This window comes from Rhinopithecus roxellana, chromosome 5 (genome assembly GCF_007565055.1).
Source record: "Rhinopithecus roxellana isolate Shanxi Qingling chromosome 5, ASM756505v1, whole genome shotgun sequence".
Taxonomy (NCBI): domain Eukaryota; kingdom Metazoa; phylum Chordata; class Mammalia; order Primates; family Cercopithecidae; genus Rhinopithecus; species Rhinopithecus roxellana.
In genome coordinates, this window is record NC_044553.1 from 37,713,197 (window position 1) to 37,727,301 (window position 14,105).

Consider the following 14,105-nt stretch of genomic DNA (forward strand, 5'->3'; position numbering starts at 1 on the left):
GAACAGGGAATTTTTACATGTTTTTGCTTATCAAAACATCTGCATTATCTTAACAATAATTAAGATAGCCAGGCCGGGTGTGGTGGCTCACGCCTGTAATCCCAGCACTCTGGGAGGATGAGGCGGGCAGATCACAAAGTCAGAAGTTCAAGACCAGCCTGGCCAACATGGTGAAACCCTGTCTCTACTAAAAATACAAAAATAGCTGGGCGTGGTGGCAGGTGCCTGTAATCCCAACTACTTGGGAGGCTGAGGTAAGAGAATTGCTTGAATCTGGGAGGCAGAAGTTGCAGTGAGCTGAGATCGCACCACTACACTCCAGCCTGGGCGACAAAGCAAGACTCGGTCTTGGCGGCGGGGGGCGGGGGAACAAAAAAAAGATAGCCAGATTCTATTATTCAAGGCCTTGACGGCTATATGCTATGACTGTGATTAACTTGCTTTTTTATAGCTTCTATTGGCCTAAGATTTTATCTATCTATAAATTAGCAGATTCTGTGTAACATATGAATAGGTGAGAACCTACTGCAGAATTTCACCTTAGCAATATCTTAATAAATTTACCTTGTAAATCAAGTACCAGTAACTCTCCTCTTGTATACTCATAAGTCCAGTGGCTAAAGGCTAACATGATCTCTTCCAGAGTATTAGTTGGAATAATCTCATCTCCATTATTATTGTTGTATTTTCTAAATTCTCCAGTCATACATTCTTCCACAGCAAACCACTGTCCTGCTGAATGGCAATACAGCAGGAAAACTTCAAGGAACCTTATAAAAAATAGTTACAAATATTACTAGCAGTTTTGTTAATAAAATTCTAAATGATCTACAAAATGGATAATTAAACATTCAACATCAAAAATGAAGGTCAAAAGGGACTGCTATCCATATAATAAAAGATCCCAGAAAAAAATTAAAGATTTACCTTGGAGAATATGGTATGGATTTGGGTTTCATTTGATTAAAGGCAAATGTAAGCTTTTGTGCTGCTCTCTGTTGTTGAATTTCCTACAAAAGGGGGGTGGGGAGAACCCTTGTTTAATATTTAAACTAAGATTATATTTGGCTTACTGATATTTCAGAAGTTAAAATATAAAGTTTAAATTACGTTCCACTATTAAACATTCACTGACACTTACCCTCAGACAGAGATGCAGAACTGTATCTTCTTTATAAATACTTGACCATGTATTAACCACCTCTGGAAGAAAAGATTTGATAATATAAAGATGCCCTGATTTGAGGATATCATGTTCTGACCAGGTACATTGTACTTTGACAGCTCTTCGTAAACCTCCTCCCATCTCCTCTTTGCTTAAAAACTCTATTTTGGCACAGAGGCCTAGTTGTGACCAAGAAGACATGCTGTTATTCAGTATGTTGGGTGAACTCTCTTCCAAACGATACACTGTGACGGGCTCCCCTGCAACATGAATGGAAACAGTTTATGATTAAATTATGACTTTTTAAAAATGACAAAGTAAAATAAAAATTAGCAGGCATTTTTGATTAAATAAGGAACAGAAGATAAAATGGACCAAGATGTAGTTTTATAAAAAGAAATTTAATAGCAATAGGTAAGAAATCAAGGATATTTTTATAATATCTTTGAATTCATGTGTAATGTTAGGCACTTTTGAAATTCTGAGCATTTCAGAGAAAACCTTTAAAAAAGCAACTGAAATTCTACACACTTCTGAATTAAACTTAGAAGTCAGAGCTATCTTTCATGGACACTGATGTCAATTTATATACATTACTAGATAGTGGATCAAGAACTAGAATTAGAATAGATTGAATTAGAATTAGAATATATTGTTGCTTCTGAATATCCCAGTAATGGAGAAATTCAACACTTCTGATGCTTCCCTTCTTCTATTCAAACATACCTCACCCTTGTAGTAGTCAGATTAAGATTTTATTTGAAATTGATACTTTTTTTTATTTTTATTTTTATTTTTTTGAGACGGAGTCTCGCTCTGTCGCCCAGGCTGGAGTGCAGTGGCCAGATCTCAGCTCACTGCAAGCTCCGCCTCCCAGGTTCACGCCATTCTCCTGGCTCAGCCTCCTGAGTAGCTGGGACTACAGGCGCCCGCCACCTAGCCCGGCTCGTTTTTTGTATTTTTTAGTAGACACGGGGTTTCACCATGTTTGCCAGGATGGTCTCAATCTCCTGACCTCGTGATCCACCCGTCTCGGCCTCCCAAAGTGCTGGGATTACAGGCTTGAGCCACCGCGCCGGGCGAAATTGATACTTCTTAATGTAATCCCACCCACATTCTATATTATAGCTAAAAATCATTACAGGGTTAATTTTCACTTTTATTTATTTCTTTAATTTTTGGATTTACCTCTTGGAGGCACAGGTGTAAATGGAATGCTCTGTGATAACCTCATCAAGTTATTTCTTTCCACAGCTGCATAAAAATGAGAGAGAAATAATGAAATCTGTAAAGGTTCAAAATACTATTAAATTTTGTTTTTGATATTACTGACCTGAATAATAGTAATTTGTATCCATAGCCGGCTTAAATGGAGAAGTGAGACCTAGAATGGCAAAAACAAATGAGACCATTTAAAAAGTACTAGTACAGCAAAAATTTTAACCTGGATATTCTCATAAAATCTTTTTCAATTTCCATTGTGTAATTGTTCCTCACAAAGACAGACAAAATTAGGGATAAAATATGTCCCCTGTGCTAGCTGTGCATTTAGACACCTACAAGTGAAGAGCACATTATGCTGCACACTATCCTAACTCCTGCCATAAACTCACTCTTCCCATACCTCCCACTCAAAAAGAAAAATCTCTCTTTGATTCTGATGTTTGGGGGTTGAGGACTGTAGCCATGTAAGTATTTTAGCAGGTCTACCATGAGAAGATGAATTTCTGGAATGTGAAACATACCCATCAAAAGCCCTTTTTCCATCTTTTTTTTGTGTGTGTGGAATTGACCTTTAAATGCAGCAAGAAGACAAAGACAAGTCAAATCTGCTTTGTGCTAAGTTTCTAGAACACAAATAAAAAGAAACCTACTGTCTTGCAGGAAAAGGAAGTTAGCCAACAGTTTTAATACTGTATAATAAACATAAAAATATACTGTAAAATGTGTATATACACATACATGTTTACACATATTGTAAGAGTATACAGAAGGAGTACCTAATGCCTTTTGGTTGAGAAGACGTCAAAGGCTATCTCAGAGTAAGAGAAGGGGGAAAATAGAGTATTTTGCAAGGTACTGGTGTGTAGAAGGCTTCACTTACAAAGGCATGGAAGTGTTAAAGTATATGCTACACTTGGGAAACTACACAGTTTAGTATGAATAGGACTAATTATATACACATCAGAATGACCTATAGAGCTTTTTGGATATACACCCACCCAGATGTCACTCCAAAATATTCTAATTCTGTAGGTATGTGTCATCACATAAATGATTCTCTACAAATGATCTGAATATGCAGCTAAGACTACAAATTAATGGGCAAGAATATACGGATAACTGCAGGAGGTGAAGCTACAGAAACAGGGAATGTCAAATTGTTAAGAGGAGGCCAGGCACAGTGTCTCACACCTGTAATCATCAACACTTTGGGAGGCTGAGATGAAAAGATTGCTTTGGGGCCAGGAGTTCAAGACCAGCCTGGATAACATGGTGAGGCCCCTATCAACAAAAAAAATTTTTTAAATTAGCCGGGCGAGGTAGCGCCCACCTGTGGTCCTAGCTACTAAGGAGGCAGAGGTGGGAGGATTGCTTGAGCCTAGGAGGTTGAGGCTGCAGTGAGCAAAGACTGTGCCAGTGCACTCCAACCTGGTGACAGAGAGATCCTGCCTTGGCGGGGCAAGGAGGGGCGTGGAATCAAGAGCCTAATATTGGGCAGGTGGCGGGGGGTGGAATTAAGAGCCTAGTATGTTAGAGAAGAACAATGGATTTTATTAAACAACAATGGGGAAAAATGTATAGTGGAGGAGTGACCAGATCAGATCTTTTAGAAAAATCAGGCCAGCTGCAGTGGCTCTCGCTTGTAATCTCAGCACTTTGGGAGGCTGAGGTGGGCAGATTATGAGGTCAGGAGTTAAGAGACCAGCCTGGCCAACATGGTGAAATCCCCTCTCTACAAAAAGACAAAAATTAGCCAGGCGTTGTGGTGTACACCTGTAATCCCAGCTACTTGGGAGGCTGAGGCAGGAGAATTGCCTGAACCTGGGAGGTGGAGGTTGCAGTGAGCCAAGATCACACCACTGTACTCTCTACTGCAGCCTGGGCAACAAAGCAAGACTTCATCTCAGCCGGGGGCAGGGAAGAAAAATCATTTTGGTGGCAGAATATAACATAGACAAGAAGTAAAACTATAGGCAGGGACCTCAAACTGGTATAACCACTTTGAAAACCTATTTGGTAGTAATTACCAAATGTGAACACATGCTAACTCTGACTCAGCAATTCCACTCCTAGGCATATGCCAATAATAAATATATATACATGTTTATCAAACAACATGAACAAGAATGCTTATAGCAGCAAATCATAATAACCATACAGTGGAAGCTACTGAAATGACCACCAAATAGCAGAATGGATAAGTAAATTCAATATATTCACATAAGGAAATTTTATATAGTGGTGAGAATGCACAAATTACCACTATCCACAACAATATTGATGAGTTTTATAACAATATGTTAACAGGAAGAAGCAAAACACAAAACAGTATATACTGTATAATTTCATTTATATAGCCAATATGCACATACATGCAAACACACACACACATACACCCCAAAATAGGTGAAACTATTGCTTTAGGGGGAGGGACTGTAAGAAGTAGAAACAAAGGAATAGGGATATAGGCAAAATTGTTTGTAGGTGCTGATTACATGGCTATATTTACTTTGTAAGAATTTACTGAATTCTGTACTATTCTGTACGAACTATACACTTCGATAAAAGGATGAAAAAGTAACAGTCTAAGCTGAAAGGAGCAGTGGGATGCATAGTGGAGGATGGATTTTAGAGACACGTAGGAAGTAAATGCAATAGGACTTTGTGAGTACAAAGTCAAGGTGGTCAAGAATAATTCAGCTGACTAAAAGTTTCATTTGTTAGAATAGATGGAATATTAGAAAAGGAGCAGGCTGTATAGCAGAGACCGAGTGGCGGGAGGAAGTGTGACAGTAAAGAGATATCACTCACAGGGTGGTTCATGTGTTTGTGAAACATCTATAGTAAGGAGAAACTATATGAGGGAAGAACTCTTCACTACCTTGGCTTTTTCTAGCTTGAAGTCTAAAATGTCTTACCTAGAATAATGTGGTGTTTGCTATAATGGATCATGTAAGATTGTCATTTTTTTCACATTAAATCTACCACACAGACTCACCATTTAATGTTCCTTCTTCAGATGGCCTAAAGAAACACCAAAAAATATAGTATAAGCTGTGCTATGATATAAATTTTGGCTATCATTTAATTTTTTGATTTTATACAATTATTATATAAAAATATTAAGGAAATTCTGATATTGATTCCCTTCGAATATCTGCCATTTCCCTTAAGCCAATCCCAATCCATATATATATATCCATATATATATACATATTTATCTCCTTATTAATAACTTGTATCTCCAATTTATGCCTAAATATTATTAGTAGTTTGGTGCCAAATCGAAGGCTCTATACTAATAAACTATTTCATAACTTCTGTATTTGTGGAGATTCATTCCAGTACTTTAACAATACATTGAGATGACTTTGCAGGATGCTAGAAATATTTCAATAGAACTGATGGACAAAGAACTGACAGAAAAGTAAGTAGATGTCATTTTGCCTCTTAGTTTCTAATGTTGCAAAATATTTCTCCCCAGTGTTCACTGTATTTATTTATAACAACATCTGGAGGCACCAAATGGAGGTTCTTTTACTTCCAAGGATTCCAGTGTCAATTAGACACACAGGTACAGCAGAAAAGAGAACAGAATGAGAATAAAGGAAAACGGGTTAGAGAGTTAGCACTTTCATTATACAGCTATGTATCCTTGCTCAGGAATGAAAGGACCAGATCCAGAAAGGACCTTGGGAGTAAATAACCTTGTCTCTTTCCAGCTCCTACATTCTATGTGACCTTGTTGTTTCCTGTTGATTTTCACCTTAATAGAAACATTTTCTTACAAAAAGTATTTTGAACCTAACATCATTCCTTTGCCTGCTGCTAATCAATCACTCTTTTCTCAGCACTCAAAGGGTTGCCAATCAACTCCACCTTTATGGGTAATTATCAGGGTCAGCATTCTGCAAGACAATGTTCTGCTGTTAGAAACCAGAATTAACACCAACTTGAAGTACCTATTCTGTATTTATATCCTATGGCTTTGGTTACAAAAGAAAATATTCCTTGAAGAGGTCTGACTATAGTGGGTCTTCCAAACGCCATTTCAGGGTCAGGAAACTCAATTTGAACAGCTGCTTATCTGTGGCTCAGGTTTATTTTCTTCTCTATAGATTCAGGTTTCTTTTCTTTTCTTTTCTTTTTTTTTGAGACGGAGTCTGGCTCTGTCGCCCAGGCTGGAGTGCAGTGGCCGGATCTCAGCTCACTGCAAGCTCCGCCTCCCAGGTTCACGCCATTCTCCTGCCTCAGCCTCCCGAGTAGCTGGGACTACAGGTGCCTGCCACCTCGCCTGGCTAATTTTTTGTATTTTTTAGTAGAGACGGGGTTTCACCATGTTAGCCAGGATGGTCTCGACCTCCTGACCTCGTGATCCGCCCGTCTCGGCCTCCCAAAGTGCTGGGATTACAGGCTTGAGCCACCGCGCCCGGCCTTCTTTTCTTTTTTTAAAAAAATTTTTTTTTAAGACTAGGTCTCACTGTTGCCCAGGCTGGAGTGAAGTGGTACAATCACGGCTCACTACCGCGCTCAAACAATCCTTCTGCCTCAAGCCTCCTCAGTAGCTGGGACCACAAGTGCATACCATTATGCCCACCTAATTTAGAGATGGGGTCTCACTATGTTTCTCAGGCTGGTCCCCAACACTCAAGCGATCCACCCACCTTGGCCTCCCAAAGTGCTAGGATCACAGGTGTGAGGCACCATGCCTGATCCAGATTTATTTCTGATTCACAGAAGGGGGAAAAACACTGCAGAATTAAAAATTTCCCCCAAATTAGCCTCTCTGCTCAGGTAATCCATATGAGAGAATAACTCTACCATGCTTCCAGTATCAGGTGTGTGTCAAAACAAGACTTTTTTTTCCCCCCCATATCCTTTGGAATTCTACAATATTAATTCCTAGGATGGAAACACAGAGATTATCTTAGATTCGTCTTTACCCTTATGTCTAATCTGTACCAGAAAGTTTTACTTTCTGGGGACAATAACCTGTCAGATTGCCTATAGTTTCCACTTCTGGTTTTGGATTACCACATCAGCTTTCTAGTGGATCTTCCTGTATGCAGGCTTTCTAATATATACTGTGTATTACTGCTCTAATCATCAAAGTGCTTTCCAAAAGCAGATGCAAGGTTTGATTAGAATGATGGATAGAGAAATCAAGCAAGTACAAAACTAAAGTCTCAAACTAAGTCTCTCAACAAATTTATTCAGAAATAAGTTAGAAACAGGACTAAATAATAAAATCAGAATTGCATCACCATGATGAAGACGTTAGTAGAGCTGTAATTATAGTACAACTATATGAAAATAATAAATTTTAACTTATGTGTTAACTCATAATAAACTTGTTCCCCTAACCTCATCTATGTGAAGAGAGGAGATGCTAGAATACTCAATCAACACTCTTAAAGAAATGTTAAAGAGATGATGCAAAGAGCAGGAAAGAAGACAACATTCAATAACTATGATACTTTTCAAGCTAATGGTGAGAAAAAGCTTACTTACATTTCTCTGTTTGATGGTCTATCTTGTAACCAATCCTTCAGTAAAAAAAAAAACACACACATACACACAAAAACTTTAAAGACCAAAATCTCTAGATGAAGCATAACTGTTTAACTTTTTTTCTTATATTTTAAAAATGAAAGGCTAAAAAATTAACATAAAGTTTTTGTTTCATAAAACAATAAATTTATTTATTGTAACTGTAACTACCATAAGGCTATTCAACAAGGTGGAATAAAAAATTCTGTTATTTCCCACAACATAGTCTTTCTATTCTTTATGAATTTTTATATTGTTTGAAGACAATCCTATTCTCTTAAAATATACATTTGTGGCCGGGCGTGGTGGCTCACACCTGTAATCCCAGCTCTTTGGGAGGCCAAGGTGGGTGGATCACCTGAGGTCAGGAGTTCAAGACCAGCCTGGCCAACCTGGTGAAACCCCGCTTCTACTAAAAGTACAAAAATCAGCTGGGCGTGGTGGCGGGTGCCTATAATCCCAGCTACTTGGGAGGCTGAGGCAGGAGAATCACTTGAACCTAGGAGGCGGAGGTTGCAGTGAGCCAAGATCGTGCCACTGCACTCCAGCCTGGGCGACAGAGTGAGACTCCATCTCAAAAAAAAAAAAATATATATACACACACACACACACACACATTTGTTTCTGTGATTCTAAAAATAATATGTGACCCTTGCCAAATAAACATCAAAATACAAACAGAAACATTAAACGCATGTAATCTGTGAATGCTCATGACATTTAGGCATATTTCACTGCTGCCTTTGTTGTGTGTATGTGCATATGGCTTTTATTCTGCAGCTTTATAATGTTCCTAGGTGTGGGTTTATTTTCACTTCCCCACTTTGAGACTCATTCTGCCTGAATTTGAATCTTCACATATGTCATCATTTTGTAAAATTCTAAACCATTTCTAATCTCTTCAAATTTTGTCTACTCTCTCAAGGCCAGTTAGATATGTCTTCCATATCTCTTTAGCTTGAACAAATTTTCCACCTTATTATGCCGTTTATCTTTTTTTTTTTTTACTTTAATCATCTTGTGAACAATTTATTATTACTTTAATCCATTTAATTATAGTTCTGTGTTGCATTCTGATCCAGTTTAGTAATTCCCCCTTCAGATGTGCCTTATCTGTTAATTAACTCCCACTGAGTGGGTTTTTTTTTTTTTTTTTTTTTTTTTGAGATGGAGTTTCACTCTGAAGCCCAGGCTGGAGTGCAGTGGTGCAATCTTGCTCATGCAACCTCCACCTCCCTGGTTCAGGAGAGTCTCCTGCCTCAGCCTCCTGAGTAGCTGGATTACAGGCATGTGTCACCACACCCAGATAATTTTTGATTTTTAGTAGAGACAGTATTTTGTCATGTTGGCCAGGCTGGTCTTGATCTCTTGATCTCAAGTGATCCACCCACTTCAGCCTCCCAAAGTGCTGGGATTACTGAGCCACCGCACTCAGCCCCCATTGAGTTTTTTTTTAATTTCTAGTTTTTTCAAATTTGCCAGTCTTTTTTAATAGTATCTCCTTCTTTTCTCATGTTTTATATTTAAAGCTTTTTTATGTCTATAATCACTTTAAACATACTTATTTTGTCATCTGTAACCAATAATTCCACTATCTTATCAGAAATCAAATACCATTTATGTAAGTTGACTCCCACGAGTTCTAAATTGCCATTGTGAGGTCATCTTTGGCAAAGCTTTAATTTGTTGCAAAGTTGTGCAGCTCAGGGTCAGGAAGAGTCCCTCCAGAAAGGAGGATTTGTTACTGTGAATCTCTTTAACCAACCTCTTTCCCCACTGAAATAACGTTTTTCAATAACATGATTTTAACAACATAATCTCTCTATGCCAGAACAGATATATTTTGAATGTAAGTCACTATTTTCTTGAGCAAAATTATGAGCACTGACTTATATATACTTGATTATAAAGGAGTAATTTTTGTCTTTTCCTGAGCTTTTTGTCTTGTCAGTGTATGCTTTTAAAGGGAATCTGCAAAATCAATTATTACCGCAATTAGCTGGAAATGAGTTCGTATAATTAGCTTCAATTCAAACAAAGAGATTTCTGCCTTTATTCTGCATACATTTTTCTTTAAAATTCCTGACTATTCACTGTAAGAAGAAACTTTTCTGTAACTGCTACTTTGCTAAAGTCAGTTTTCTAAGAAAATTTTTTTAAAATTTTTGATATAGTCCCAAATGTCACCACTTTGTAGATTTTACCTAAAAAAGTTTAATGTATTTAATAATATGTATCTGTTTAGTTGAAATCTACAAACCGGTATTAAAGCTGCTTTGGAATCTACTTCATGAGTGTCTTCGGTAGATGGCCTTCTACTGATTTTCTCTGCTAAAAGAAAATTTAAAAATATAAAAAAGCTATACAACTGAAGTTTTATGAATACCAACTAACCAAATACAAAGTATTCCAGGCAGAGTATAACCTTCATAAGCTAACTCAAACTTTCCTCAACACGCTGAACACAACAGGTACATGAGGCCCATAAATTACTCAATTTATTTTGAGTAAACTATTGTGAAAAGGCAACAATAAATGAGAGTATGAAGTAAAAACATATTTGTCTCCCTTCTGTTCCCAAGTCACCCTGACTGGGGGCAGTAAAGATAATTCATTTCTTGTATATTCTTTCTAGGATATCTGTATGTGTGTACACATACCCCTGCCAATATTTAACATAAATGGTAGGGAAATATATATGTCTTGAGGTTTTTGTTTTTTTAAACTTTAAGCTTAGAGATTTTTTTTTTTTTTTTTTTTTTTTTTTTTTGGAGACAGTTTCGTTCTTGTTGCCCAGGCTGGAGAGCAGTGGCGCAACCTCTGCCTCCCAGGTTCAAGCAATTCTCCTGCCTCAGCCTCCAGAATAGCTGGGGTTACAGGCATGTGCCACCACGCCCGGCTAATTTTGTTTTCAGTAGAGACTAGGTTTCTCCATGTTGGTCAGGCTGGTCTCAAAATCCTGACCTCAGGTGATCTACCCACCTCAGCCTCCCAAAGTGCTGGGATTACAGGAGTGAGCCACTGCGCCTAGCCAGCTTAGAGATTTTCTACAGAAGAACAGAGATTTCCCAATTATCTTTTGATGCTCTCTTTATTTCATATTGGATATACAGTAATGTATTCAAACAAACTCCTACTGATGGACATTTGATCTGTTTCCAATCTCTTCCTGTGATAAATAATGCTGCAATGAATAATCCTTTTCCCCAATTTATGATAATACCTTTGTTGTCATATCTTGTTTATCTGAAATGAACTTTAGAATTAAACCTACTTCCAAAAAAATCAGGACATTAAGTTACAAATCGACTTAAAGAAAGCTTACAATTTTACAGTACAATAAAGGAAAACCTCAGGATGAAGAAAGGAAAATCTCAGAACAAAATGTGTATTCCAGGTGCAGAGGACAAAAAGACCAGACTGAGATATATTAGAAGACTCTGGGCAAAATGTTTTCAATATGATGAAACTGACAGAATACATTATATTCTGAATATCATGAAGAAATTTGGTTAAACATCAGAGAACCTAGAGTGCTGACCTAATCAAAACTGTAGCTATACTTGGTGGAAAAGGGTGAACAGGTGTGTGTGTATGTGTATGTGTGTGTGTGTTCGTTCGTTCGTTCTGGGAATACAGAGTGAGAAAAGAGTTCAATTCTTCTTTAGTGGAAGGTCAACAGACATGGCCTAAAACTGAAATATGAGGATGCTGCAATACAGGTAGGTTGAGTATCACTTACCAGAAATGCTTGGGATCAGAAGTGTTTCAGATTTCTGTTTTTCTTAAAAAAATTTTTGGAATATTTGCACTATACTCATCCAGGAAAGCATCTGAAAATCTGAAATCTGAAATGCTCCAATGACCATTTCCTTTCAGTCAGTACTCAAAAATGTTGGATTTTGGGGCATTTCAGATTTTTGGATGCTCAACCCATATAAGCATACGAACTCAAAAATAACATTTATGTTATCTTAAACACTGAGAATTCTTTTTCTTCCCTCCTAATCCTTCTACCATTTCTTTTTCTTTTCTTTTCTTTTCTTTTTGAGATAGAGTCTCGCTCCCATTGCATTTCCGAGTAGCTGGGATTACAGGTGTGCAACACCACACCTGGCTAAATTTTGTATTTTTAGTAGAGATGGGATGGAGTTTCGCCATGTTAACCAAGCTGGCCTTAAACTCCTGACCTCAGGTGATCCACCTGCATTGGCCTCCCAAAGTGCTAGAATTACAGGCGTGAGCCACCCGGCCCCTTCTACCATTTTACTTGCTTTATTGCTCTGGCATCAGAAACAGTAACAATCAGAATCCTTGTCTTGCTCCCCATCTTGGGCTTTCAATAGTTCACTAGGAAATCTGATGCTTTGTGATAATTTTTTGTTGATATCCTTTTTGAGATTACGAATGAATACTGAATGTTAATAAAATACCTTCTCTGCAGCTGTTAAGATGATCTCATGATTTTTCTCCTTTAATCTGCTATTATCATGTACCATCATAATTATATTTTTGAATGTAAAGACAACTGTCATTCCTGGAATAAACCCAATTTGGTCATACTATGAGTTGCTGAATTCAGTATGCCAAAGAAAAATGAAAGAAGTGATGGTGAGCTGGACAATGTAGTACTATTTTTCTTTTCTTTTTTTTTTTTTTTGAGACGGAGTCTTGCTCTGTCGCCCGGGCTGGAGTGCAGTGGCCGGATCTCGGCTGACTGCAAGCTCCGCCTTCCGGGTTTACACCATTCTCCTGCCTCAGCCTCCCAAGTAGCTGGGACTACAGGCACCCACACCTCGCCCGGCTAGTTTTTTGTATTTTTTAGTAGAGACGGGGTTTCACCATGTTAGCCAGGATGGTCTCGATCTCCTGACCTCGTGATCCACCCGTCTCGGCCTCCCAAAGTGCTGGGATTACAGGCTTGCGCCACCGCACCCGGCCTGTAGTACTATTTTTCTTAAGGAACCTTTATAATTATTCAACTTTTCAATGATGTGCATATATAACTTTGACTTATAAAAAAATTATGATATGGAAACATCACCAAAATATAGTAAATGAAAAATTAATAGTACAAGGCAACATGTACTGTCTATGACCTTTTGTGTAAAAAATGAGATATATAAGATTGTACTGTCATACATGATTGTATAAGCAAGAAACTCTAAAGGGTAGACAAATAGTGGTTACATGTGGGAATAGAGTGAGAGGGAAAATTTTCAGAGTGTTTGTATTTTTTTTTTTTTTTTTTTTTGAGACGGAGTCTGGCTCTGTCGCCTGGGCTGGAGTGCAGTGGCCGGATCTCAGCTCACTGCAAGCTCCGCCTCCCGGGTTTATGCCATTCTCCTGCCTCAGCCTCCCCAGTAGCTGGGACTACAGGCGCCCGCCACCTCGCCCGGCTAGTTTTTTTGTATTTTTTAGTAGAGACGGGGTTTCACCATGTTAGCCAGGATGGTCTCGATCTCCTGACCTCGTGATCTGCCCATCTCGGCCTCCCAAAGTGCTGGGATTACAGGCTTGAGCCACTGCGCCCGGCCCAGAGTGTTTGTATTTTAATTTTGGACCAAAAATGTATTATTTTTAAAAGTTAAACTAGAAAAATATGTTGAATAAATGATGATACAGATTAAAACAGATGATACAGATGAACAGATACATCTGTAAAAGCTAAAAGTAGATTTATAAAAAGTCTTTCTATTCCATCTTTACAGAATAAACAATTTTTTAAAAATATTCTGATAACACATCCTAATGAATGCTAGGATTAAGACTTATTCAAGGTTACAGTAACTATGGAAGACCAGAATTTTCATCTTCTGACTCCTGCACCATTCACTGCTCACGTGTTTGACAAACATAAAATACATTTATAAAGTGTAAATGTGTATGTTTTCTAACACTATTCATGTAGTCAAAATACTCACCTTGTTTTGAATGAAGAGGAATGGAAGTTCTGTGACAGTCAGTAAATCCAGCAAGAGAACTCACTCGTTTCAAAGTGTTTTCAGAAGTATTGTTATTCTGCAAATATTGTACATATATAAAATTTGAAAACAACTGAACTAAATTTCAACCCATTATTCTAAGTAGTATAAGAGTCCCTTATCTATTTAGCTCAACATGCTTTATTCTACCTGGACACCAATGGGTATATTATAGATTATGG

The 14,105-nt window shown here is 37.9% G+C and overlaps 1 protein-coding gene across 5 annotated transcripts in view; it reads right to left on the reverse strand.

The window, feature by feature from the left end:
• TRPM7 (transient receptor potential cation channel subfamily M member 7) overlaps nucleotides 1-14,105 on the reverse strand; it is a 130,598-nt gene that overhangs the window by 13,805 nt on the left and 102,688 nt on the right. For 3 of the 5 annotated variants that reach the window (XM_010356602.2, XM_010356603.2, XM_030930714.1), the window contains 9 exons: nucleotides 13,864-13,960; nucleotides 10,200-10,270; nucleotides 7,901-7,935; nucleotides 5,388-5,413; nucleotides 2,499-2,549; nucleotides 2,354-2,419; nucleotides 1,142-1,425; nucleotides 928-1,010; nucleotides 565-770 (listed from right to left, as the gene is read on the reverse strand). In XM_010356602.2, the coding sequence (XP_010354904.2) occupies nucleotides 565-770; nucleotides 928-1,010; nucleotides 1,142-1,425; nucleotides 2,354-2,419; nucleotides 2,499-2,549; nucleotides 5,388-5,413; nucleotides 7,901-7,935; nucleotides 10,200-10,270; nucleotides 13,864-13,960 (919 nt within the window). The remainder of the gene's footprint in view (nucleotides 1-564; nucleotides 771-927; nucleotides 1,011-1,141; nucleotides 1,426-2,353; nucleotides 2,420-2,498; nucleotides 2,550-5,387; nucleotides 5,414-7,900; nucleotides 7,936-10,199; nucleotides 10,271-13,863; nucleotides 13,961-14,105) is intronic. The other 2 variants (XM_030930713.1, XM_010356604.2) reach the window with 1 other exon arrangement.